Source organism: Nyctereutes procyonoides, unplaced genomic scaffold (assembly GCF_905146905.1).
Source record: "Nyctereutes procyonoides isolate TBG_1078 unplaced genomic scaffold, NYPRO_anot_genome, whole genome shotgun sequence".
NCBI classification, from domain to species: Eukaryota; Metazoa; Chordata; class Mammalia; order Carnivora; family Canidae; genus Nyctereutes; species Nyctereutes procyonoides.
Genome location: NW_026575044.1, coordinates 49,343,574 through 49,370,797, shown reverse-complemented (window position 1 = coordinate 49,370,797; position 27,224 = coordinate 49,343,574). Strand labels below are relative to the sequence as shown.

Genomic DNA, 27,224 nt, shown 5'->3' with positions numbered 1-27,224 from the left:
CACCTACACCATGAGCTCCAGCCTCAAATCTGGAGTGGGTGAGTTGGATTGGCATCCTTGGTGCCCCTTGAAGTCACTCTTATTCAGGCTGTCTGCACTACTGCCCCCCTAGGGGCCGCCTAACTCTGCAGTGGGGATCAAGTCCATCCAGCACCTGGGAACTGTGAAATGATGTTTGAGGACTGGACTGTGGCTGGGTTCTGGATGTTTCAGCCCACCCATCTGTGATGGTCTCAATTTTCCCTGAAGCTCAGAAAGTGGGAACTGGTTGGTGAGTCTCCTTGCAGAAGATATCTAGGGGGTTAAATGATGGAAAACAGTGGGAATAGAAAGCAATGTGTGGGAATATGAATATGGAAGACGACATCACTGGATTTTGAGAGAGGAAGTCAGGGGAGGCTCAAAATCCCCAGCACATCACTGGCTACGCTCCCATGTAGGCGGAGAGCACCCGGGTTGCAAGCAGGTCAGCTCAGAGCAGTTTATGCCTTGTCACATGGCTCCAGCATGGATTAAGTCTCAATCCTGCAGTACTGATGAGGGCTGAAGAAGCTCCCCATGCCCCTACTGGGTGCTCAGGGAACTTTTACTCCTACTCCAGCAGAGCCAGGAAAAGCCATGAAAGATCACCAACGTTTTCCCTACTCCCAGGTCCCTTAGGTGGAGAGGAAAGAGTTACCAACATCAGCTTTCTCCAGATATAACTGGCAGGGGTTGATTTACCATCATACAGCATGGTTATACCTTTGCCAATTCCAGACCCTAGATTGGAGACGGGAGGATGGAATATACAAGCATGATTGGGAAAGCCACAAGACAGTGATTTCCAAAGTGGGCCCTATGTACTTCCTGCCTCATCAGGGGACAGAAAGAAGATAGCAGCATTTTTCTTTTTTTTTTTCCTTTTTTTTTAAAAAAATTTTTAGATAGCAGCATTTCTAACTTACTTTTACTCTTGTGTTTAAAATAAGAAAGAAGATTAAGGTTTCCTAACGTTTTATACAGAGGCTGAACTTTCACCCTCATTTGGTCTGTGTGGTGAGGGGTCTCAGGTCTCAAACACAGAGCCTTGGCAGCACCCTCACAGGTGCTGGCTGCAGCCCAGTGCAGCGCAGCTGTTCACATCCTAGGAATCTTCAATTTCCTTTGATTTTCACAAACTAAGAACTTCAGATGGTAATTGTTCATAAAACTCTGTAACAAGATTGTGAGTTAACATATCCTTGATACAACCCTGAGGTTTATTGTTAGTCTTATGGGAATGTTCTTAGGAAAGTTATCTATTTTTTTTTAAGATTTTATTTATTTATTCACGAGAGACCCAGAGAGAGAAGCAGAGACAGAGGCAGAGGGAGAAGCAGGCTCCCTGGAGGGAGCCCAATGCGGAACTCGATCCCGATCCCAGATCCCAGGATCCGCCCCTGAGCCCAAGGCAGACGCTCAACCACTGAGCCACCCAGGCGTCCCTGGAAAGTTATCTATTATAAAATAAGCAGTATCTTTCTTATTAGTAAGGGACAGTGGGCTTCAGAAACTCAGACCTTTTCTTTAACCATAAATCCATGTCAGTGGAAAGCTGCCTAGCAGAGTTTTTTTTGGCAGCGGGGAGGGGAGCAGGTGGGGAGAGTGGAGACTCAAAAATAAGTAATCAGCAGTTACTTATTACCCTTAAAGCAAAGGTGACTTTAAAAAATAATAAATGAAGGAGAAACTGGTTTTCAAAAGAGATTATTCTACCCTCAAATATTGGAAATATATCCTTGCAATTGTTTCCATCACTATATGATTTGTTGCTAAAATAGTATAAACACCCTCATATCTCTATCCCTAAAACACTTGGAAAGAAAAGTTTCTAAACTTTTCCAATTAAATGCCCAAACATTAAAGTGCAAAACTTTCTGATTAGTTTGCAGTGAAACCGAATAGTTCAAAGTCTTGATTGACATAAAGTGGAAATTTTTTAGCCAATTTCAGTGGAAACCTTGATAAAATTGGTAGACAGGATTGAAAAATGAATGTCATGATTTAGAACTCCCAACTGATACAAAGTTTCTTCCATTTGGAGCCATGTAACTTTGAGTATTGCCTTCTTCAGCCGCCAGGGCTATTATAGCCAAGGTGAAGAGAACCATATAACTGTCTTTATCATAAAGTATTAAAGCAAGATTTTCAAAGATTTTTCAAAAAAGCATGGTCAAAAAAACCCCACAATCATAGAGCAAAAAGATATTAATACCATTAATAATGGTTTTAAGATGCTATTTAGTTTAACCTTATTTCATCCTGTTAAAAAATCGTTTTTATGTATGTTCTTTCAAGGATGTAATAGAGTGATACCTTTTTTTTTCTTTTTATTTTCTTTTTTACCGATAGGGGTGTAAGATCAAAAAGTTTAAAGACCTCAGCTTTAGATGTTTCCTAAAACTGGCAGAAATTGGATCCCTTTCTATAGGAAAAAGCCAAATGGAAGATAGTTTTCTCCCCGTCCATTATAGGCATGTACCATGTAAAGCTAAATTTAAAACCTCAGGGGGTTTACTGAAGTCTGCTAATTTTGTGTCTTAAATAAAGTTAAGGACAAAGTTTAGAGTATTAACTCGAGAAAATGCATATAATTTTACATGTCAAACTATTTCTAAATATGTTGGTTATTAAATATTTTTAAACATTGTTCAAACAAGTGAGGGTCAAAATAACTGGTAGTAGATTACAAGCTATAATAATACACATATAATTGACCAATTGCATACAATAAGAAGAATTTTAGCCTATTTAATTTCTATTTATCTTTAAAACACTTATTTTCAGCTTCTACCTTCCATACATTTTAGATTATGGTTTACTAAATATCAGAGCTGTTTTTTTTTAAAAAGGGTTCTTATAAATAATATGCTCTAAAGTGGAAGTTTGGGGAATGTTTATGCCACATTAACTTCATCACAAAGGGATCCCTGGGTGGCGCAGTGGTTTGGCGCCTGCCTTTGACCCAGGGCGCGATCCTGGAGACCCAGGATCGAATCCCACAGTGGGCTCCCGGTGCATGGAGCCTGCTTCTCCCTCTGCCTATGTCTCTGCCTCTCTCTCTCTCTCTGTGTGTGTGACTATCATAAATAAATAAAAATTAAAAAAAAACTTCATCACAAAGATTTATATATTTTGCAGGTTCAGTGAAATCTACTTATGGTAATTTAGCTATTCAGGATTAGCATTTTACTTGATTTTAATTACAGAATTCTATGGAGCTAGTAAAAGCAGCATTTGGGTTTTTGGTCTATTTACCTGCTTACTTTTGATCCATCAATTCATTGTCACTTCCAACTAGTTTCTCATTAGTCACCACCCACTTCTATATATCTATATGCTCTTTTCATATCGTATCTCCAAGTATAGCCAAACTGGATAAACCCAAAATACCCAGTCTGTTCACCTGCTACAGACAAAGCGAGGTTAAAAAGGCAATATATAATGTTGGAGAGGATGTGGAGAAAGGGGAACCCTCCTGCACTGTTGGTGGGAATGTGAACTGGTGCAGCCACTCTGGAAAACTGTGTGGAGGTTCCTCAAAGAGTTCAAAATAGACCTACCCTACGACCCAGCAATTGCACTGCTGGGGATTTACCCCAAAGATACAGATGCAATGAAACACCAGGACACCTGCACCCCGATGTTTCTAGCAGCAATGTCCACAATAGCCAAACTGTGGAAGGAGCCTCGGTGCCCATCGAAAGATGAATGGATAAAGAAGATGTGGTTTATGTATACAATGGAATATTACTCAGCCATTAGAAATGACAAATACCCACCATTTGCTTCAACGTGGATGGAACTGGAGGGTATTATGCTGAGTGAAGTAAGTCAATGAGAGAAGGGCAAACATTATATGGTCTCATTCATTTGGGGAATATAAAAAATAGTGAAAGAGGGATCCCTGGGTGGCGCAGCGGTTTGGCGCCTGCCTTTGGCCCAGGGCGCATTCCTGGAGACCGGGATCGAATCCCACGTCGGGCTCCCGGTACATGGAGCCTGCTTCTCCCTCTGCCTGTGTCTCTGCCTCTCTCTCTCTCTCTCTCTGTGAGTATCATAAATAAATAAAAATTTAAAAAAAAGTGAAAGGGAATAAAGGAGAAAAATGAGTGGGAAATATCAGAAACGGAGACGGAACATGAGAGACTCCTAACTCTGGGAAACGAACTAGGGGTGGTGGAAAGGGAGGTGGGTGGGGGCTGGGGGTGACTGGGTGACGGACACTGAGGAGGGCACTTGATGGGATGAGCACTGGGTGTTATTCTATATGTTGGCAAATTGAACACCAATAAAAAATAAATTTATTTAAAAAATAATAATAATAAAAAAGAAAAAAGAAAAAGAAAAAAAGGCAATATATAATCCAAGAGAATATCTGTTAGGGATTAACAGTAGTGATTGAACAATTGCTGAAATATCCAATCTATCAAGCATCTATATAATAAACCAACCACTGTTTCAACAATGAGCAAATAAACGAGTAAGTCAAAATGCTCATTTGACCTGAAACTAGTACTACACTACATGTTAACTAGCTTCAATTTAAAGAAAATCTTGGAAGATCAATCAATCAACTAACCAATCAATCAAACTATCGGTGGGGAGGGACAACAAACCCCAAAATGCTCATTTGAGCAATCATCGATATAGAACATTTTCTGTATGAGCTATATTGTGGGTAATTACATGATTGCATATGAGTTTATTTTGTATCTGTTCAGCAAAATGGGACAGATAAGCTCTTTCAACAAATATCAACGAACAGGGGTCAAGCTGAACAAATGTCAAACAAAATCTCAAGCATTGCTATTAATGGCTTTAAGATACTTTTTAAATGAACTTTTCATATTATTGCCTTAAAAGCTTTCCACTTAATTTTGACCCTAAATTTTCCTAGGCCTTCAGAGATCCAGGGCCCTGGCATAGGATTTGCTTCCTATTGAGTATTGGGGAAGTCTTACCCCGATTGCTTCCAGATGTGTCTCCCTAACCCATACCAGTAAGTCTGGAACATATGCACTTGTTTGGGGGAGGGAATAATCCTTTTGAATCAGAATCTGTTTTTCTAATGTTCAGTGTATGAAACTGGACCATTAAGATTTGGACATTTGATGTGGTCCAAATTGCATCTCTTCGTCTTACGTATTTGATGAATGTTAATTAGTTGTTTTAAGTTTTCTTCTAATGATTTACTTAAAAAAAAAATCTCCCCTAATGTATACTACTTCAAGACAATACCATATGAAACATACATCTGAAATGTCACATGTGGTTTGCTGAAAACAATTATGTTTCTTCATTGAAAGTTTTTTTTCTTTCTTCTTTTCTTTTTTTTTTTTTTTCATAGTTTCACTGACTCTTAAAATGTCAAGTAAAAGCACTAAGGAAAAAAATCAGTTAAATTATATTCACATGAACAAATAACAAGTTGCCGCAGAAGGCAGACTGTTTGACCACAACATACAAATATCAGTATCAATGTAAACGCACACACGCAATATGCTTATGTGTGTGTTTAGATCTGTATCTTCAGACACCAAATGGCAATCATAAACTTGGAAGATTAAGTCTATAAAAAAAAAAAAACAAAAAGAAGAAAAGAACTATAAAGGGGAAGAAAGCTTTGAAACATGTCTGTAAACCATGTGAATTGCATTTAGGCTTTTCAAAGAGAATTGAAGGCTTTTAATTTCAACAGAAGTAAATTGCACTCATTATTAATAGCAGACATGTGGCAGTGTTTTTAATTGAGACCAAAAGTGTGGGTTCTTCATAGCACAAAGACGGTGCAAACTCAGAGGCTGTGAAATATTTAAAATCAATTTTTAGTCCCCTAGAGGTTTTTTTTAAAGCCTAAAAATTTAGTGTGCAGCCTTAGAGCTCAAGGAATAAGATATTTTGAAAAGTAGTGATAATCCTTTGAGCAGGAAAAGAAAGTCTATCATTACAATTAAATGAGGGTAGCCAAGAACTGTGGCTTTTAATGAGAGTTAAGGCAAAATGTACTCATACAGATGCTTCCAGGCAGCATGCAAACACCTGCTTCTTTGTCATTCTCTGACATTCTTTCTCCTAGGATTACATGCTTCTCTATAACATGGTTCGACTTAGGGAACTAAATATAATTTAGTAAGTCTGTTCACTTCATAAAAGAGTTAATAAAACTGCCCCAAATTTATAAACAGACTGATACTACCTGGTAAGCAACAGAAAGTGGCAAGGCTACCTTCAAAGACCTTGTAGTCAAACTGGGGAGGTAGATAATTGCAATTTAGTGTCTAAGTTCAGTGATAGAAATATGAACTGGCCTCCTGGTAATACAGAGCCGGTAGTTGGCAAGGCTGCTTGGGGACAGGCCCTCACTCAGGGAAGGTGGTTCTTATACTGGAATAGTAGTTCTTATACTTCAGGGAGCATTAGAATCCCGCCAGAGGCTTGTTATAACACAGATTGCCAGGCTCCGCCCCAGAGTTTCTGATTCCCTATGTAGGCCTGGGTGGAGCCCAAGGGTATGCATTTCTGACATGTTCACAGGGATGCCAAACCTGCTGGTTAGGGGCCCACCCTTCGAGAGATACTGTCCCACATGATGAAGGGCTTGGCTGGGTTTTGTAGGAGAAAGAGAGGATCATTCTAGGCTTATAAAATACCAAGGGTGAAGGCCCCCAGAGGGGGCCTCTGAGGAGCTATAAATAGCCCTTAGGGTTATAGAGAAGGGCCCCAGTCGGAACACTAATCCTTCTGGTTGTCTAGTGACTGAGAGGGTCCCAGGATGCAGGACTAAAAACCAGGACACACCTGGGTGAACCTAGACTGTTGTTTGCCTGGGAACCGCAGGGGATGAAGCCAGACAGGTGGGCATAATTCACACCCCAATCTTCCCTGGAGCCAAGTCACAGGATTTTAACTCCAACCGGGAAGCCACAGCAGCCATAAAAGGACCTTCAGCAGAGAATTTTAAAAACGTTCACGTTTTAGGAAAATCACGTCGAAAGTCAGGTGGATGGTCTCGATTAAAAGAGGGAGAAATGGAAGGCAAACGGAGGGGAAGCTACTGTGGTGAATTCGGGGATCCAGTGAGAGTTGGCAGGACCTGAGGCAAGATGTGTGAGTTGTGATGGGTAAAGGGGAAAGATGCCAAGTATGCCAGCAGGCAGGCTCAGTGGACCGCTCCCTGGCTTCCAGGCACTGAAGATGGGAGGGTGGCTCCCAGGTATGTGGCTGGGAGCTGAGAGCATCACTTCACAGGCTGGGATGGGAGACTGTGAACGCTTAAATGAGTGGCCCCTGTTACCATGTGCACCTGGGAAAGAGCTAGAACTGAGTTACCACCCGCCCCTCCCCCCACGCCCCAGGATGAATTTGCTACCACGCTACTCCACCTCGCTGTTCGCTAGGAGTATTTTTTTTTAAGATTTTATTTATTTATTCATGAGCAACACACACACACACACACACACAGAGGCAGAGACACAGGCAGAGGGAGAGGCAGGCTCCATGCAGGGAGCCTGATGTGGGACTCGAGCCTGGGACCCCAGGATCACGCCCTGGGCCCAAGGCAGGCACCAAACCGCTGAGTCACCCAGGGATCCCACACTAGGAGCATTTAGGCAGTGACTTGGACATCCTCCTCGCTGTCGCTGTCGGGGGCCCCAGTGCCCCTTCTTCGTGGAGTACCAGGCCGGGGAGGAAGTAAGGAGCTGTTTCAGCAGCTGTGCCCAGAATACTCTCTGTTCCTCGACTTCATTTAGGGGAGGTTTCTTGCCCCTTCAGGGAACGTCATTTATCATACATCATTTATGGATTTTTTACTCCTAATGTGACCCTGTGCGTGCTGGTTTCTTCTCCTCTTTGTTCCAAGTTTCACATCAGTGGGGCAGCATGCAGACTCAGGCTTTGTCAGCTTTTGGGTGTACACTCAAGTGACTAATATTGGTTTCTAAATGAATTTCTATTGCTCCGAATTAATCCCTTCTCCATTTTGGCCCACTGGGTAATAATGCTTTCAAACACAACCTTTGTGAACCATGTTGACACAGTGGGAGTGTTTTAAGGCTGCCTGAGGAGCACCTTCTACTTAACATCCCTGCTAATTGGAAATAAATCCCGAGTTTCAGAGTGAGTCAGCTAGCTTAATAGGAGCTCAGGGCCATTTCTATACCACTGCTGTGCAAACAGGGGCCAGGCAGGCTTTTTGCCTTTGGCTAGGGTTAACCAGTTTGAAATCCAGAAACAGGTGAAGGTCTTGGAAACGGCTGTGTGTACAGAGTGACCAGCACGGATATGCCCCTTCCCCTGATCGAAAGGAGACCAGTGCTTGCTACCTAAACAGACTTTTTCTAGTAGCTCTTAGGTATTTATGTTTTGGTTTATTTCGAGGGACATGTCCTATGGTTTCAACAGGGCCAGGGCTAGCTGGAGATAGGGGAAAGCCTGGAGACTATGAGGTTGCTCTTTGGGGCTTGACTACATATCGTCCTTCTCTATAAACACCCCTCTTTTTCAGACTACACTGTGCCCCACTTGCAGTGGAGACTCCAATGTCCCCTGCTGTTCCGAGGCTTCTGTGGGACCCTGCCCTGGTCAGCCAATTCAGACTATGCCTAATATTTGAGCCTTATGACTGCACTCCTTGGGGCCCCTACTCGGCAACTTGAGCCTATAATGTGTGCCAGAGACCTCCCAAAGAAGGGTCTGGCAACAACTCTAGCCCAAAGGAAATTACTCATTGTGTCCCCATCTCAGATTTATTCTTCCATCCTATCTATCCCTTAGTTCCTCATTGATTTTGGTTCTCAAACTGACTCTGTTGCTGACATATTCAGCCTTCGGAGTCTATGCTTTACGAACACCTGTTCTATGGCCAGTTTCTCTTCTGCCCACCAGCTCTGTTTTCTTGCATCTTCATTCCCCCAGGCATCTGCTGCTGACTTTGGCTATTGCTTTTCCTAGCTCAGTCCAGGCTTCCAGCATATATTTATCATCGCTTTGGATCTTTGTCTTTCACCTACCAGCCGGCTGATAGGAAATTTGGTAAATGAATTCATGTGGATGTAACCATAATTGACAATTCAAAGGGATGATAATTTTTGATGGGCTAGTGTCTTTTTGTGTCCTTTAAATCACACAATATAGGCAAGTGTCTTCTCTACTTGTCTGTAAGGTTGATTCTGTGCCTGCGGGAGCTCCTTTTAAACTGGGTATTGGTGTACACAGCCCTCTCCCTCCAGATTTGCTAATTTTTCACCCCCAGAGGCCAATTTATTTTCCTCTAAAAATGACTTCTTTATATTTCTTATGAAAATGGTTCACAGTTGATATAAAAGTCTAAGCAATGTAGAAAAACCTAAAGAAATGGAAAAAATGGGCAGCCCGAGTGGCTCAGTGGTTTAGCGCCACCTTTGGCCCGGGGTATGATCCTGGAGACCCCAGATAGAGTCCCACGTCGGGCTCCCTGCATGGGGCCTGCTTCTCCCTCTGCCTGTGTCTGTGCCTCTCTCTCTGTGTGTCTCTCATGAATAAATAAATAAAATCTTTAAAAAAAAAGAAATGGAAAAATATCCTAAATCTCCTCATAAAGAATTAAGCATTATTAGCATTATGTGAGCAAATTTCTAACGGTCTTTCTAGGAACATATACAAATAAAAACATAGGGGATCCCTGGGTGGCGCAGAGGTTTGGCGCCTGCCTTTGGCCCAGGGCGCGATCCTGGAGACCCGGGATCGAATCCCACGTCGGGCTCCCGGTGCATGGAGCCTGCTTCTCCCTCTGCCTGTGTCTCTGCCTCTCTCTCTCTCTCTCCTCTCTCGTGTGTGACTATCATAAATTAAAAAAATAAAAAAAATAAAAACATAGGCTCACAACATTGTCTTATAAACATGAGATCATGGTGTATGTTCTATTTTTTATAAAAAATAAAAATCATCTTTCTTAAATGAAGCAGAAACATATGTAAAAAAAAAAAGGATTTCAGGAATTCGGATCAAATTTTTTCTACATGAAAGAGTCTTTCCTGAAGAGATCCTTCTATGATTGATGAAAAAGACCATGAAACTATAAATGGCAGGAGGCATTGACTATTTTAAAGTATCCCACTTTTAGATGGGATAGATACTCTCTTGAGAAAAGTAGGATATTTGTGTACTTTTCTTCTTCTTCTCCTCTCTTAGGTCCTATATGAGTTTAAATTTTTTAACATTGTTATTTCATTTTGTAACCATAGTTCTCTTTGTGAGTCCTTACCATCAGTTCTCTTACTGTGGTTATTCTATTCCTTGTTTCTTTACTTTGATTTATCACTTAATTGGCTGGATTTCATTCTTAAATGCTTGAAAGGAAAACTTGGCCGGATATCATATTCCTGGATCACTTTCCTTTAGAATCTTGTAAACATTGCTTCACTGTTTTCTGGCATTAAACATTGGACCTTGGTTTGTCCATTTTTCCCTTGGTTTCATCAATACATAGTTTTTCGAGAAGGACTCCAGGGTGCTGTATTTCTTGAGTTTTTTCATGTTTGGGACTTTTTGTACTTGAATGACATCTTGGTTGGGTGTGACATTCCTGGATCATGCCTTCTTTCCCTTATAAGATTGCTCCAATGCAATTTGGCTATGAATGTTGTTGTGGACAAGTCTGAGGCCGGCCAGATATTCTCTAGAAGCTTCTCTATTTGGATGACTGAAGAATTCTTGATTTTTGCATGGAAGATTAATAACAACCAGGATAAGTCTCAAAAGTCATAATTCTTTTTTTAAAGATTTTATTTACTTATTCATGAGAGACACAGAGAGAGAGGCAGAGACACAGGCAGAGGGAGAAGCAGGCTCCATGCAGGGAGCCCAATGAGGGACTTGATCCTAGGACCCTGGGATCATGACCTGAGCCGAAGGCAGACGCTCAACTGCTGAGCCACCCAGACATCCCAACAGTCATAATTTTTGTATCGATTTTCTGGAAAATGTGTCCACATCAATAGGAGGTTCCCTTGATCCTACATTTCAGGAAAATTCATTTCTTGCTTTGAATACCTTTAGTTTTCATTTGCTGACTTTTTTTCCTTTAAAGATACTAACTTTTTAAAAATAATTTTATTTTTATTGGTGTTCAATTTGTCAACATACAGAATAACACACAGTGCTCATCCCATCAAGTGCCCACCTCAGTGCCTGCCACCCAGTCACCCCCACCCCCCACCCACCTCCCCTTCTACCACCCCTAGTTCGTTCCCAGAGTTAGAAGTCTTTCATGTTCTGTCTCCCTTTCTGATATTTCCACTTATTTTTTTCTCCTTTCCCCTTTATTCCCTTTCATTATTTTTTATATTCCCCAAATGAATGAGACCATATAATGTTTGTCCTTCTCCAATGGACTTATTTCACTCAGCATAATACCCTCCAGTAAGATACTAACTTTTATCTCTATTACATTCTCTTTACTGCGATTTGTCTTTTTCCTCTCCATTTACTTTGTTTATTTGAATCTGTTATTTTATGTTAGTAATTGACTTCTGACTTTAACTATTTTGTTTCTTGCTATTTTTAATCTATTTATTTGTTCTGGAATGGTATTATTTCCATGCACAATTTATTTTTTTCAGTTCTGCAATTCTATAAACCTCAGTCTGCATTTTTTCCAAATCCTATTTTGCCTATTGTTTTCTGGAGTTCTTTTTAATGTTAAAATAGTGACTTTATATACAGAAAGGATTATTCATGAGTTATTTGGATTAATATGAATATTTGACCTAATTGCAAATATTAAAATCTAATTTCTACTTCAAGTTTAATCCACAAATCTACTTCACACAAAAACTAATCATATAAATTTGAAATACTTTGTGTCTCTACTTTTCTCTATATTTTTACATCTCTATGCTTTATATTTTTCAAAGCCCCGTGTATTGATATATTTCCATAGACAACCAAGAGGAGTGGTTTTGCCTCCTCGGGTGGACTGGGGTTTCCAGGATCAGACAACTCTAGGCATCGGTCGGAGCTGTTGTTTCTCAACCAGGAATCCGAGTGAGGATGCAGGAACCGGGTGTACACTTGCAGAGTAAATTTATGCAAGTAGAGCAGAAGACACAATTGTGCACTGTGCCCAGCACCAGGGTATCTTTAAGGGAGCCTTATGGGGTTGAAATCTGGCCTGCACACTAAGCCCTGGCCTCAGCAAGGGTGTGCTGTCAGTTGGAGGAAGGGCCCCGGCGCTAATCCTTCTGCCCAGGGCGACTGCCTTTTTCTTGTAGCTGTTTGTTTGTTTGTCTTAATTTTAAGTAATCTCTACCCCCAACGTGGGGCTTGAACTCACAAATCCCAAGATCAAGAGTTGCCATGCTCTTCCCACTGAGCCAGCCAGGTGCCCCTTGCCTTTTTCTCACTTGTACAGCCAGAGGGGCACTCTCTTTATTCATCAACTGTCTCCTATTGCTCCTGCCTTCTTCTGACTTGTACAAAGCTGCTTTAGGGGGTCGAGTGCTAGTGGCAGCCCCAAGCCGCAGATGAATGTGTTGCCTCCTCTCTGAAGGCTTTGGGTTAGCAGAGAACCCCAAACCCTCACTTTTAGGTGGAATTCAGATTTACAGCCAGCGCCTCCTGTGCACACTGTTCTGGTGTCCAGTCCCGCTGGTATGTGAAGTGGTAATCTCTGCCTTGGTAAATGGAATTCTGCTCCGCACTTACCTTACTGCCAATTTTTTTTGTGACGTGATCGATTCAGTTTACCTCTCTACTGACTTGTTGGATTCTCTGGCTGGCTGGCTTTCTTTTTTTCTTCCTTTCTTTCTTTCTTTTTGGTTAGATCATCGCCATTCTTTTTTTTTTAATTTTTATTTATTTATGATAGTCACAGAGAGAGAAAGAGAGAGAGGCAGAGACATAGGCAGAGGAAGAAGCAGGTTCCATGCACCGGGAGCCCGACGTGGGATTCGATCCCGGGTCTCCAGGATCGCGCCCTAGGCCAAAGGCAGGCGCCAAACCGCTGTGCCACCCAGGGATCCCAATCATCGCCATTCTTTAGTCATTTGTTAACAGTATGTTTTCAAAGTTCCCATAGTGTAAAGCACCTGAGGAATTTCTTCTTTTCCTTTAAGTTATATTTAAATCTCTTCCATTTCTTAAGTTATGTGTTTTTCCTGATTGGGCTCTTTGTCATGTAATGCTTCTTTCCTTCCTCCCCCCCCCCTCTTTTTCTTCTCCCTTTCTCTCTTCTCTCTTCTTATTACTTTGTTGCAGCAGACTTGTATACTAAAAGGAGGATTTCTTAATTAAAATACTTCTTTAAAAAATCGGATTTTTTATTGAAAAGATTTTATTTATTTGTGAGGTAAGAGAGAGAAAGAGAGAGGAAGGAGAAGGAGAAGGAGAAGAAGGGAGAGGGGCAGAGCAAGAGGGAGAAGCAGAGTAGGAGCCCACTGCAGGGCTTGATCCCAGGACCCTGAGATCATGACCTGAGCCAAAGGCAGACACTTAACCAACTAAGCCACCCAGGTGCCCCTAAAATCAGTTTTAAGTTTATTGGGAAAATTAAGGGGAAGTACAGAGTTCCCACATCCTTGCTCACTCTGTGCCCCAATTTCCCATTATTAATATCTTGCACTGGTGTATGCTGCATTTGCTACAACTGACTGGCCGATATTGATACATTATTAGTAACCAAAGTCTCTGATTTACATCACGGTTCTCTCTTTGTGTTGTACACTCTATGGGTTTGGACAAATGTATCTACCGTTACAGTATTACACAGAATAGTCTCCCTGCCCTAAAATTCTCCTGGGCTCCTCCTACTTACCATATGGGGCTTTTATCACCTGAGCTAGTTTGGGTGGCCCTATTAATTATATCTGATGTTTGCTGAGGTTCTATGTGTACTACAAATTGTAAAGAAGTTCTGATTCCTGAGGATTATTAGTAATCTTCAAAATATCAACCATTCTGCTCTGCAGAATCCTGCAGGTAAGAGGGAAGCCGATTGGTATGGATGAGGGGAGTGCCCTCGAACAGAAACTGTGGGTTCTATTACCATGGTCTCCACTTAAATGTAAGTGTCCCACTCAAGTCCTCGTTAAACCAAGCTGCCCAAAATGAAGTTGGTTTACAACACATTTCCTGAATAAAATTTTCAGTAAAATATGTTTTCAAATACTTAACTAAAAAGCAATGGTCCACTCATAAGTGCGATTTTACCCTTATTTATCGGCACAATGGGAAGTTGGTTTAAAATCTACTAGGAAAGTCTTAAATGACTGATAGGAAAATCCATCCCTGGAACTTGTTTTCCCTCATGATTCTAATGACACAAAATATAAAACTTGAAGGTAGGATTTTGCCATCATCACTAGTAATGTTACTAGCAATATCTTACAAAAACATATGAGAAGTGCTGAAAATTTAGAGATGTTCATTGGCCCCAACTTTCAAAAGAAGGGAGAAAGGTTGACGGCAAAACTCAACACCAAGTTATTCAAGAGTTACATTATGAGTATTTCTTAGACAAAAGAAGTCATAGTTCCAGGGGATACCATATATGTAGGATGGCAGACAGTTCTGAGTAGCCCATTCTGGGCAAATTTCTTGCTATTTTGAAGCATATTTGGGAAACAGATATATCCTTGTTCTCTCAGCCTTTAAAGGCTCCACTTGACCTCAAGAGGAAATTGGCATTTTGTTAAATGACATAGGAAGCCACAGAGAAAGGACAGTTTATGTCACCTGTTTAGCTCTGATATCAACCAGACCTGTTATTGAATCTTGGCTATGCCAGCTATCAGTTGTGTGACCAAGGGCAAGTTAATGAGCATGTCTAACTCGTTTCCTCATCAACAAAATGGGGACATTGGAGTTTGTCCCTAACAAAATTGTTATGAAGACTAACAGAATATGTATGTGAGACACTTAGCATGCTGTGTGACACCTCATGTGCCCTCAGAGGGAAGCTACTAGTTTTGTAAAGGCTCTTTAGGGTCATGCCCTTGATACCTCTTCATTTGGAAAATCCCTCATCCTTGCAAAGGTTTTGTACATCTTGCCAGGGATATTTTAGAGAGAAATTCCTGGACTGCCTGAATGTTGGAGTAGATGATCTAAAAATCTCTTCCAGCTCCAAGATTCCATGATTCTTGACCTTGTACAAAGCCACAATTCCCAGGCAGAACTGAAATACTACTGGGCTCCAGAATTACTCCCTTTTTGTCCCACTCACTTGGGATACTTGTGTTGCTGTGTCTGCCTCTTGCCTCGCTATCACCATGACTCTTCAACACCAGTAGGTGACTTTCTTTGGGGGGAAAATAACCCTCTGGCACTCCTACTTCAGAGGACATTTTGCTGCCTCTTATGAAAACCAAAGAAGAGAATTGGGTAACATGTATCTCGGTGGCCTCACATGGAGGAGTAAGGACAGGGTCAGAGGAGTAAGCTCTTCCCCCAGGAATCTCTGAAAGTCAAGGCTGCTACGGTTTGCTCTTCCTTATGCATGGGGCTTCTTCACCCACTCCACCTCTGTTCTGAGTGTACCTACTGGGTCATGTAACAGTAGTTCAAAGAGGCTGTCCCCCAGGGAGCAGAGAATTGCCTATTGCAGCCTTCGTGCATGTATTAATTCATCCAAGAAAAAGGCGCATGCTCACCTCCTTGGTCACTGCAGAGGAAGCCCTCAGGGATGCAGGAATATCGATTACAACCATCATGGTGAGCAAAGACACCCAGAATGGTGCCTGCTTATGGGGCCAGGCACAGTGAATATTTGTGGCCTCAATGAGCAGGGCTCAAGGTGGCTGTGGGCACTGGGGCGGACAAACACTGGGGATGCTTTTGCTGCCATTTCCCAGTCTGGTAAAGGCAATAGTCTGCATCACCATTTTCCTAAGTTGGGAAGAAACTGTGTCTAACAGGAGATATTCAATCCTTTAATTCTGAGAAGCTAAGTGTTTCCCAGGATTTGAGATGAGGGGAGATGAAGGAAGACGGGATCATCAGAAATACAGTTGGGCTGTAAGGAGGAATGTGACAGTAGGTCTAGTTGTGTTTTTGTTACCTACCACACGTGTTTATAAATGCAGATTTTTAGGCAGAACAGCCATTTCAGCAGTTTAAGTTGGTGCTGGTTAGGCCCCTACTTAAAAAGAATACTTTGCCCTCAAACCTCACTTCTAACCCAAATTTCAAAAACAAAAGAGATCAGAAATTTCAAGTGCAATTGTTTGATTAAGTGCCTTGGCTTGGCATTTGCAGCATGTTGAAGAACATCTCAGTTTGGTGTCAAGGGTTCTGGTAGAGGTCATAACTAAGGAAGGAAAAACTCAAAAGCAGCATGAGGGAGCGATCTGAACATGGAAATCCTGCCAAGATATATCCTTCCAGTGGCATAAAACTGAAACAAATCAGTAAACTTGCTTCATAATGAAATGCATACTGCTTTTAAACTGTGCTGTCTTTCTGGAACACTTATGAATTCTGAACTTGTACGTTCATTTGTGGGTTTACCATTTGAGAGCGTGTCCCTTCTTAGCCGAAGTGGCTGCCCCTGTGGTTTCCTGCATGCTTGCTAATCTGTAGTAGAGTCGGCCACCCGGCGGAGGTCAAAGACAGAGCTCCCGTGTCCCACTGCCCACACCCGGCCCCCATGCCCTCTGCCTCGTGGTGGCCTCTCTGAGAGGCTCTATGCTGAGAACCTTACTTTTCTGAAACTGAACTTCCATCTGGAGTCTGCCTATAATCTGACCTTCACATTCACCGTCTGAAAGTACTTTTATTATTTCACTGTTTAGGGCAATTCCCTATCATACCCTGCTTTTGCAAAAGTCAGAAATGAAACACTGGGGGCATTACCAGTGTTACCAACTCTCTTTTTTTCCAGAACATATTTATTGAGGACTGCCTCTAGGTCTAGCACCATGTGGGCACTATGGACACAATTTGAAGGAGGCCACCAAGGCGAAGGATTAAATATAAGATCAAGGCCAAGATCGGACAGCCACCCTTTTCACTAGGGCTGGTTTCGGGGTTTGAAGGGCTCTGGACCAACATTTTTCATGAGGTCCCTATTTGTACAACTTGATTTAAATATGTATTACAGGAGCACCTGGGTGGATCAGTGATTGAGCGTCTACCTTTGGCTCAGGGTATGACTGGGGTGGAGTTCCACTTCATCGGCTTCAGGCATCCCACAGGGAGCCTGCTTCTTCCTCTGCCTATGTCTCTGCCCCACCCCCATGAATAAATAAATAAAATATTTTAAAAAATAAATATGTATTACAAAATTCATGGGTCCATAAGAGGTATAGTGATTTATCAATAATGATTGAGAATAATGGAGAGAATAATAATTTGCTGGATTATTGTCTGTGAATGAATATGCTTCGTGGGCTCCAGGCACCACCTCTCCGTGTTCTTTATTGTTCAGATCACCATTCCTGGCTAACGTCATAGCTCTTAATTTGAGAAAAAGTAGCCACGTGGGGTTAGGGTGGGGTGGTGGGTGCAGGGCAGGGTCTACGGGGCCAAGCACACTTTATTCAGGCCAGGCCGACCCAGAAAATTGCCCTTTGAGGTATAGGAGGCAATGTAGCCGACACCAAGCAAAGGCCCCTGGGGCTGTGAGGAGTGTTGTGTTGGGCAAACTTGGGTCACCTCTTGGGGAAGTGCTGTTGGTGGAACTGTGTACCCTAGCAACTTCCCGGGCATGCGGCAGTGGGTAACCAAAGTCCATCTCTTTAACCAAGACCTCCAGGAGAAGTTGTGTTTGCCGTCACAACCCAGCACCCATACACTTACATGAAAAAATTTTTCACTGGACAAGCCATACCTTTACTACATAAAATACTCTACCATGCTGTGTTAGCCTATCCTTCAAAGAGCTGGCCTTGGAATAGCTCAAGGAATTCCTCCAAGTTTAACTACTCACCATACTCTTGTCCTACTGCCTCAAGCCCCATTCCCCTTGTGCCTGGCTTCTTCAGTCTGATCCTCCCTCGGAAGGACTACCTTGCTCCTAATTTTGGTTTCTACCTGAGGTGTTTTCTCCAGCTTGGTTCCCTTGTCTCTAAGCATCAGAGCCCAGGGGCAAGTTCCACCTGAAGGGCCACACCCAGTCTTGGCATGTGGCCCTCCCACTCCAGCTCAGGTGCGGTGCCCCAGGTTCTGCTGTGTGGGAAGAAGGCTCAGACAGCAGGAGACGTGACTTATGGGCTGAACAAACGGCGAGTCTAGTTGCTGCTTCCTGAGTCAGGGCAAGCAGTATTCCTGACCCTGAGCATGATGGCTCATTGTCTGGGACCCTGGAAGAGGACAGTAGCCAAAAATAAAGGTACAAAGACCAGGTGAACTGACCACCATTGTCTGGGCCAAATTCATCCCATTCATTGGTTTGGGATTTTCATGCTGCCTGTCTGCCCCGGTTGACTTGTCCTTTGGGAGTGTTTCAACTGCCAGCTTGCTTCCCTGCGGGGAGCCTGATGTGGGGACTCAATCCCAGGACCCCAGGATCATGACCCGAGCCAAAGGCAGACACTGAACCACTGAGCCACCCAGGTGCCCCACTTGCTTGTATTTTTAGTTTACTGTTTATACACTGTGTGCAAAGTTGTCACAGATGCAGGTGCTGCTCTTACCTAGCTCAGTACATTCTTACTGATAAATCAGGGGCAACTTCTGTCTCTCTCTGAGGGCCTTGCTACTCTTTCTCAAAACCATCCACCAAGAGTGTACATGTAAAGTTTGGTATTTCTTATTCTTTTCCTTAAACCTAGAAAAAATATCGTACATTATTGGCTCAGATCCCTTCTTGGAATGTCTAAAACCTTTCCTTTTGAGTTCTAGAGCTTACCTCATATTTAGAATGAATGAAGATATTAATTCCAGTGTGTATTTAGCCATTTAACTTTGAGCCTGAAATCCTCCTTTGGAATTATCATCTCATGAAACATCTTTCCTCTGTATGTAAGATCTTAGATGAGCAGGTCATTTCTCTTTGAGAAAAACGTGAGAAAACAACTTGTTTTGCAATGTAATTAGCCCTCTGGGGCACAATAGTCTATACATATACACATACTTTGTCAGGCTGAGGGTGTGCCTTTCAGGAGTGTCTTTCACTCTGGGTAGGGGGATGGTCTACTAGGTCAGCAGATGGACTGATCACATTGGAGTGGAAATGGCATCCTATTTGTGATGTAGTGTCAGCAACTGGACCTTGTCTATGAACTGCTAATATCTAAGTACTGCTTAAATTTCAAACTTTACAAAAGACAATGCGTTAACAGATGGAATTTCTTCCCAGGTGATCAGAGGTTCACACTGGAGAGTTGAAGCAATTGTTCAGATAGGAAGCATTAATCAGATGCTGGGCTCCATCCCAGTTCTGTACTAGCTATTGGGCCCTGGGCAATTCACAACCTTCTGGGCTGTGTTTTCTTCTGCGCAAAGAAAAAGGGGGTTAGGATTAGAATCAGCATTTTCAAACTTTAGTTTATAAACTTAGTGGGTTGTGAAATCAGCTTGGTGAGTAGAGCCAGCCTTTTGAAGGATGTGATAGAATGGAATAGAAGAATAGAATAGAGTAGAATAGAACAGAATAGAATAGAATAGAACATAAATATAGGAGAACATTGTATGTGGTTAGGGTGTGGAGTGTTCTATGAATTGCTCAGTTTAGCTATGTATTTGTATGAGTAACAGATTCTGATATAAAATATAATTTATATTGTGGGTCTTGGTTAAGAAAAAAGGTATTAAAAAGTCTCTGAGCGAAATAGACAATCCCAAGTTTCTTTCCAGTTCTGTGTATATGTTTAATGATAATTTAAGACCTAAGAATTAATTTTTCTTTAGTTATCAATATATAGGACAAAGATACCTTTTGGATCTTCAAAGATGGGTGACGTAGGGAATGGATGATATTTTTGTCATAGAAGCATGTTTTGTTTTTAAATGTCAGAGGAATTGGGTATCTAGTAGGAGACCCAAAGGAATAGAACAGTGGTGTTAAGCAAACATTGAAGGCAAAAACATTGTTCTTATGACTGGGTTCTTGGGACATATTTTTCTCTTTCTGGGTTCAAATGGTCATTTATATTATGCAACTGAATTTCTTTCCCATGTGTGACCAGAAGACCATCACATTCCTACAAGTTTGTGAAGAAATAATTGTGCCTATGTTGAAAGTCGTATGGGCACTGAAATTTAGGGGGGAAATTCTCAGTGTTCTATACATTCATTCATTATACAAAAATGAATGATTGAGGATATGCCCCCAGGACCATCCTAGACTCTAAGGACACAACTGGCCTGTCCTCCTGGAGCTTACATCCCAATAGGAGAGATAGACAGTAAGAAAGAAACCAGCAAGCAGCAGTAGCTGCAAAGCAAAGAATGAAAACAGGGTTTAGGGACTGGATACTGATCCAGTGCTAGTGCTGATGATCCAGAAGGGCCTCTCTGATGGCTTAACATTATAAGCTGAGATGTGAAAAGTAAGAACGGGCACCTGGGTGGTACAGTTGGTTAAGCATCTGACTCTTGGTTTTGGCTCAGGTCATGATCTCAGGGTTGTGAGATCGAGCCCTGCATCAGGCTCCATGCTCAGAACAGAGTCTGCTTGAGAATTTCCTCCCCCTCTGCCCTTTCCCCTGCTGGCATGCTTTCTCTCTCTTGCTCTCTCTCAAATAAATAAATAAACAAATCTTTTTTTTTTTAAATAAACAAATCTTAAAAAAAAAAAAGAAAGGAGAAAGCAAGAGGAACAATTACCAGAAGATCAGGGAAGATGAGTAGGTATTTATGATTTGTGTCCCTACATCCCTTGCTATGTTAGTGTTGATTGAATACATTTAAAATAAATAAAATCAAGGAGAAGAATACTACAGGCTAAGGGAAGAGTGAGTTAAAGCTGTAAGGTGAGAATATGCTTGGCAAGTTCAGGAAAAAAGAAAGCAGGCCTGTGTGCTGGGGCAGGGGGCAAGAGAAGGAGCCCCAGGACAGGGGCAGGCATTTGTGGCAGGGCCATGGCCAGGAGGACCATGGGCATCAGGGCAGAGAGTTTGAATTGTGTTCTGACAGGAGTATGAAGCCTTTGCAGGCTAAAGCAAAAAGGGACCTGAGAAGACAAGTGCCAAGAGAATGACTCTGGCTGCTGGATGTAAAAGGGACTGCGGAGAAGCCCCGCTGAGGAGGGAGACCAGCCATGCCTGAGAGGGCACCTGCTTCCCCGTCCACGCTGGCAGAAGCCAAAGCCTCGTCTCCAGGTCAAGCAGTGGCAGTGATGCTTGCCTTCTATGGACACCATCGGGACTCTTCTCCACGGCCTCCCTACAGTTTTCTTTCCAAAGGGAAAGCCAAAGCCCGTTGCCTTAGGATGAGTCAAGCTACCTGGTGCTGGACGAACACCACCTTTGAGGGGAACGGGGGACGCCCAGTGCACCCGCTGCTCAGCAAAGGGACAGGCACTATTCCCATGCCAGGCAGCCTTTGGGTTGGAGCTTAGAGCTACCGTGGCTACGTGGGGGCCTGGGGCGGGCCGCGGCCCTTACTCGTTGGTGCCTAACTACCAGCCAGTCAGCAGAGCTGCCGGCGGGGTCTGCGAAGGTGACCGTCAAGATCAAAATGGTCATTTGTACTTAGAATATTTGCTTTGGTGCCATTTCCAAGCGCTTCTGAATGCTGCTAATGTCAAAGAACCCTTTTGGAAAATGGGTATTTTAATGTCTGCCAAGCCACAATTCCATGAGGTGTGATAGTGTACAGAATGTTCTGGAAGCTTCCAGAAGAGAGATCTCTAAGGGCCAGAACTTAGTAAAGTCATGCAGGCTACCTCCAAGAAAGGCAAGGCTCAAAGATAAATAGTAGCATGGAGAGAAGTGCTTTGTCACGATATGCCCCATAGCACCCCAAATTGCTCCAGCCTGGCTCACTGTTGGTGATGGAGGAGGAACTGAGCCACCCTCGATTTGGTGCAGGAGAGCAGATGGGCATGATTGTCTCCAGAATGGTGATGGTGAAAGGCTTGATAGGAGGGTCTGATCTTGGATACATGAGTGGTGGCCAGGCAGCCTTGCCTTCCAGGTTTTGCAGATGACTTACGTGCAGATTGGCCCTCAGCAAAATCTACCATGCTGCCCTGAGATAGACGTGAAGGAGAGATTTCTCAGTTTTGTTTTGTTTTGTTTTTTAATATATATAAGTCAGAATGACAGACGCCATTCGGGGTTTCTGGGGTTGGGACCTAATGGACAGGTTCCCGGTCTCCTACCTGCGTCTGCTCTGTTCCAGCCGCCACAGTCTATGGGAGCCCCGGGCAAAGGGTGCCCACATGGCCGCGAGGCACTGCGTGCTATTAGGCAAGTGTGCACTTCCCACAAAGTGGTGCCCCTTGCAGGCACGAGGACGGGAAATTATGTGAGGAATGTGATAGCACCCAGCCTGAACACAGAGGACGGGACGTGGGCGCAGGCCTGTTCAGTCTTGATTTCAGCTGCAGGAGGTTGGCCTCCTTCCTCTGCCTCGCGGAGGGGATAGCCAGGCTGCTCGTGGCCCTTCTTCCCTCTGCCCACGTGGCGGTGTCTTCGCGGAGGATGTGGACACACACTTGCGACCTGGAGTTCGCCATGTCAATCGGCAGGAGGAAGACAAGTTGGCTGGGCCCCTTGTTGGGGTGCCAGCAGCAGGTGACAGTGGGGAGCAGGAGTGTGCGAGTGCCCCTTGTGCAATGGGGCTTCCATTTGCTTGTTCTTCTACTTCTCCGCACCCTGAGGTGAGATCAGCATCATGCTTCTAGAAGGACAAAAACACGTCCGGGAGAGAGAGAGAGAGGTGGAAAAGCTGCTTTGTGTTGAAGACCCAGGGGTGGATAAGAGGAAATGATAATTGTTCGCAAATGTGGAAGATGGTTAAGGAGAATGGAGATGAGACTTATTTTTTATCAATGAATGGGAAGTGGATTGATAAGTGAAAATACTAGAGAAAAGGTGCCTCTCAATATATATGTTTTCTGATGATAAGAGCAGTGAAGAGTGTGGGCTCTGGGTGAGGATGTCCAGAGTTCAAAACCCAGGCCTGTGACTAACCAGCTCTGCCACCCTGAGTAAGTTAGACAGCTGCTGAGTTTGTTTTCCCATCTGTAAAACGGGTATTTGTTCAATAGTTTCCTATGGAGCACCAATTACATACCATGTTCTAGGTAGAGTGGGAAAAAGGGGTAGAGTCCCACCATTTGCATTCTAAGGGGGAGAAAGAACAAGCAACAAAGTAAAATTTGCACTATGCTGCGGAGCACAGAGTATAATGAAAGCAAAAAACAGAATGTAAAGAGTGGGTGGGCTTGTGGATGTGTATGGTGATAGTAAACATCTCTACCTCCTGAGGTGTTAAGACTGAATGGAAACACATGCATCGAAAGCCCTCAACACATGGTAAACAATAAAAACTAGACTCTTTCCTGTCCTATCCAACAATGGAAAGGCTGTTGAGCCCGTGATGCCGTTCACTGTGTGACATGGGGAAGTTACTTCTCTCTTCTTGAAAATGTAGTATCAGGAGTAAGTGAGCCAGTGTGGCTCGCTCACAGCGGTGTGCAGCACGCAGCAGGTGCTATGTAAGTGACAACCAGCTAGTGTGTGTAAGTGCGTCCCCCTGAGGAACAGGACCCATCCATCGGCCGTGCCGTTGTGGAGCGCTGGAGATGCAGAGTAAGCACTTGGACAGAGTGAGAATGCACAACCAGCCAAGAGGAGGCTCGCTCCAAAATATTACCCTGCCACCCTAAAGAAAGTCCTGCCTCCGGCAAAGGGCTGATTGTGTCGATGGTGTGGGTGTGGACCTTCAGGCCACCCGAGAGCGAGATGATGAAGGACGGAAGCCTCGCTAGCGCTAGCGAAGCTTTAAGGGTTATCATTATCAATGTCAAGGGAGGATTTGTTGCTCAGCAGGGTGACAGCTGAGGTGTGAATGCGTCAGGAAGGCTTCCATTAGCTAGGTGGGGTGCACTAAGAATTCGGGTTTCTCTTTTGGCCTGGTGCAAACTGTCACTCGCATCCTTCTTAGCTTCTACGTGCTGTTGTTTATGTATGCTTCAGTACCAGGCAGAGAGCTGAGACAAGGGGCAGTCCCGTCCTCTGTTCTGGGCTTTGTCATCTGCATCGTGAAGCCTGAGGATGAGGGTAACACTGTGCAGTGCTTGGACGTATGGACCTGAGGCAGTGGGGTGGCTGAGACATAGTCCAAGGGCTGGAGGATGAGGGAAGACTCAAATGTTCCACGTGGGAAGAGTTTCTGTTCCACTTCAGTGATGCTCCTCAGAACAGCATCTGGACCGCTGCTCAGTGATGCGCCAGTGGGTCAAGACCCCCCTTTTCACACTGCTGTCACTACTGCTGGTTGGTGACACTTATAAAGCACCACTGTACTGCAGACCCGTGAACACTTTATGTCTATGTTTCGATGGGTATTCACAAGGACCCTGTGAAGACAGTCCATCCTTTTTGCCACCTACTGTGGAGGAAATGGAGCGTGAGGAGTTGAAGCTGTTTACCCAGCACAGGTGGCCAGTGGTAGGGAGCTGGCAAGAAAACTTCGGAATCTGATCTCGGAGCTGGACTTCATCAAACCTTACAAGTTACATGGTTCTTAAAACAAGTTAGAATGACGTCGTGGTTACCAGTAAACCCCCATATCCTCCCTCACTTGGATGGGATGGGAACCAGTGCCACCAGCCTGGGTTCATAGGTGCGGGGCATATGGGAGAGTATGGGATGGGTGTCATGAAGCAGGGCAAGGCCCGGTCACAAAGGGGCAGGACTGAGACCTGCAGCCGGAGCTATCTCCCTCACCCAGAATCACAGCCTTCTCCCCTTCACCCTATGGACCTTCTGGAGAGGAGAGGAGGAATTCTTCTAGGGGCTGTTTTGTATTTTTTTTTTTTTTTTTGGCCAGAATTGCAGAGTTGAATTGGCCTGAAAGGAAAGGAGTCCTTACAGTGCTGATGAGTGTGGGCTCCCGTCCTGTTTCCAGTGGCTGCCATACGAGCTGTTCAGTTGGCCTTCAGTACAGGCTACACCCTACAGCGCCGGGCCCTGTCCCAGGAGCTGCTCCCCCAGCTCTCGTGGGGCTGGCCTGTCACTCTCTTCATTCCTCAGACTGTGAGGCACGTGTGCAGAGCTGCTCGGAGGCCGTAGTAGTTGGCCGAACTTACTCTGCTCCGATGTGAGCGTAGGTGCAAGGCTGTCAGAGAAAGGGGACTTGGAATCAACCTTGCAGACCTCTTACCAGTTCACAAGGCTGGAGATCCGTTACGTCCACATTTGACTTGATGCTCACGCCTCTGAGTGTGGTATTACTGACGCTCCCTTTTACTGCTCAGGAGAAGGGAGCTCAGAGCTATTAAGTTACCAGCTTGAAAAGATCACAGCCATCAAGAAGCATCCGTGAAGCCAAGTTTTATGACCCAGAATCCATGTTCTTTAGGCATTCCACAGTGGGGGGTGGTAATGAGATATGGAGCAGCATATGTATGTGAAATAACATTAATTAAAGAAGCAAAATTCACATATAGTCTAGAGCCAGAGTGCAGTATGCAGGAGTACACGGCTGGGCATTGATAAAAGTAAGAGGGAAATGGAAGTGATAAAAACAGAATTCAGTGATCATTTGCTCTTACTTCTTATTAAACTTTGCACATGTCCATCTTAAACAAATGTTTGTATATAAAGTTTCATCTTACAGACATGGGTTACTAAATGGTTCTGTTTTCCTGATTAGCTTCCTGGGATTTCTTGTTTTCTCTCTCCCTCATATTCTATGGGGAAAAGAAATAAGAATTGATGTGTCACTTGCAAAATCCCTCTCTAATTGGGGAACTCGAACCATCCAAAGTCTCTGTACCTTCATGCTAGCAAATTGTATTTCCAAGAAAGAACGTAGTTAGGTGTGCATCTCATCGTGGAACATATTCAGTCACTAAAGCAGCCAGCTTTTACACCATATGGAAAAGAAAAATTAATACCCCTTGAAGCAACTCAAAGATCATATCTGCTGATGAAGTGGACTTTTTTCTTGTCTTTATGAGCTATCTATTGCCGTGTAACAAATCACCACAAACGTAGTGGCTGAAAGCAAAACCCATTTATTGCCTTGCATTTCTGTACACACCAGTCAGGGCATTCCTTGGCTGGGCCCTTTGCTCTGGATCTCACAAGACCCCAGTCAGGGCGTCGGCCACCCCACAGCTCTATCAGAGCCCAGGGTCATCATCCCAGCTCTTTCAGCCTCATGGCAGAATGGAATTCCTCATCTGGTAGGACTGAGGTCCCTGTTTCATGGCTAGCCATGGGCTAGAGACCACTCCCAGCTGCCCAGAGGCTGCCACAGTTCCTGGCCAGCACGTGGAGATCTGGAAAAGTCCAGTTTGTACCTTAAGAGTGTTTATTTATAAGATGAACATTTTTAAACAAGCTCATAAAAGAAGCTTGGCAGATTTTTAGGAGCTTCACAAATATTAACTCATTTAATCCTACACAAGATATTAGGAGGTGGCCAAGATTATTATTGCTCTTTTACAGATGGGAAGCACTGCGGCGCAGAAGAAGATAGGTCGGTCACACAATTACGAAGCAAGCACGCGCAGCCCGAGTTCAAGTGTATGCCCTTCACCCCTGTGCGCACTGCCTTACCTGTCCGCCCTGGTGGGTGAGGCCTTCCCCTGCGGGCACTGCGGGTTAGGCCTCAATTCCAACTGTGGGAGGGGCCTGGCTGGGGAAAGCAGAGCTCCTGGACACTCCCCACATCAGCTCATGCTTTCACCTGGACACTCCACCGTCCTCGGCCTTGAAACTGCACGCCGTCATTACTGTGAAAGCTCCATGACGTCACCTTCATTCAGACAGTTCGATGGTGCAAAATATCATGTACAAAAATGGCCCGGAATGCATTGAAGTTGATTTTAATTTTCCTCTACTTTTTCACAAGTCATTTAATTTTTTTCTTAGGCTATTTCTGGATGGGGAGGCTGATATTTGGAATGATAAAGGCTAAATCTGAACAGCAAGCTTTACTTTCATGCATACAGCGCCAGAAATATCAGAGCAATTCACACTGCCACAGAAAATTGAATGGCTTACTGACTATCCCGCCAATGCTAGGCTTTATGTTTCTTAGATTTTTCTGTTAGGGTTATAATGAGTATAGTGCTACCTTAGAATTACCTTAGTTAGTGT

The 27,224-nt window shown here is 43.7% G+C and overlaps 1 protein-coding gene across 1 annotated transcript; it reads left to right on the top strand.

Moving 5' to 3' along the window:
- The first annotated feature begins 21,202 nt into the window (after positions 1-21,202).
- On the top strand, positions 21,203-26,942 carry LOC129508676 (uncharacterized). Its single transcript, XM_055323606.1, has 3 exons — positions 21,203-21,490; positions 22,496-22,768; positions 26,571-26,942. Exons 1-3 carry the CDS (start codon positions 21,203-21,205, stop codon positions 26,940-26,942), a joined length of 933 nt encoding a protein of 310 aa, XP_055179581.1.
- Positions 26,943-27,224: the final 282 nt, after the last annotated feature.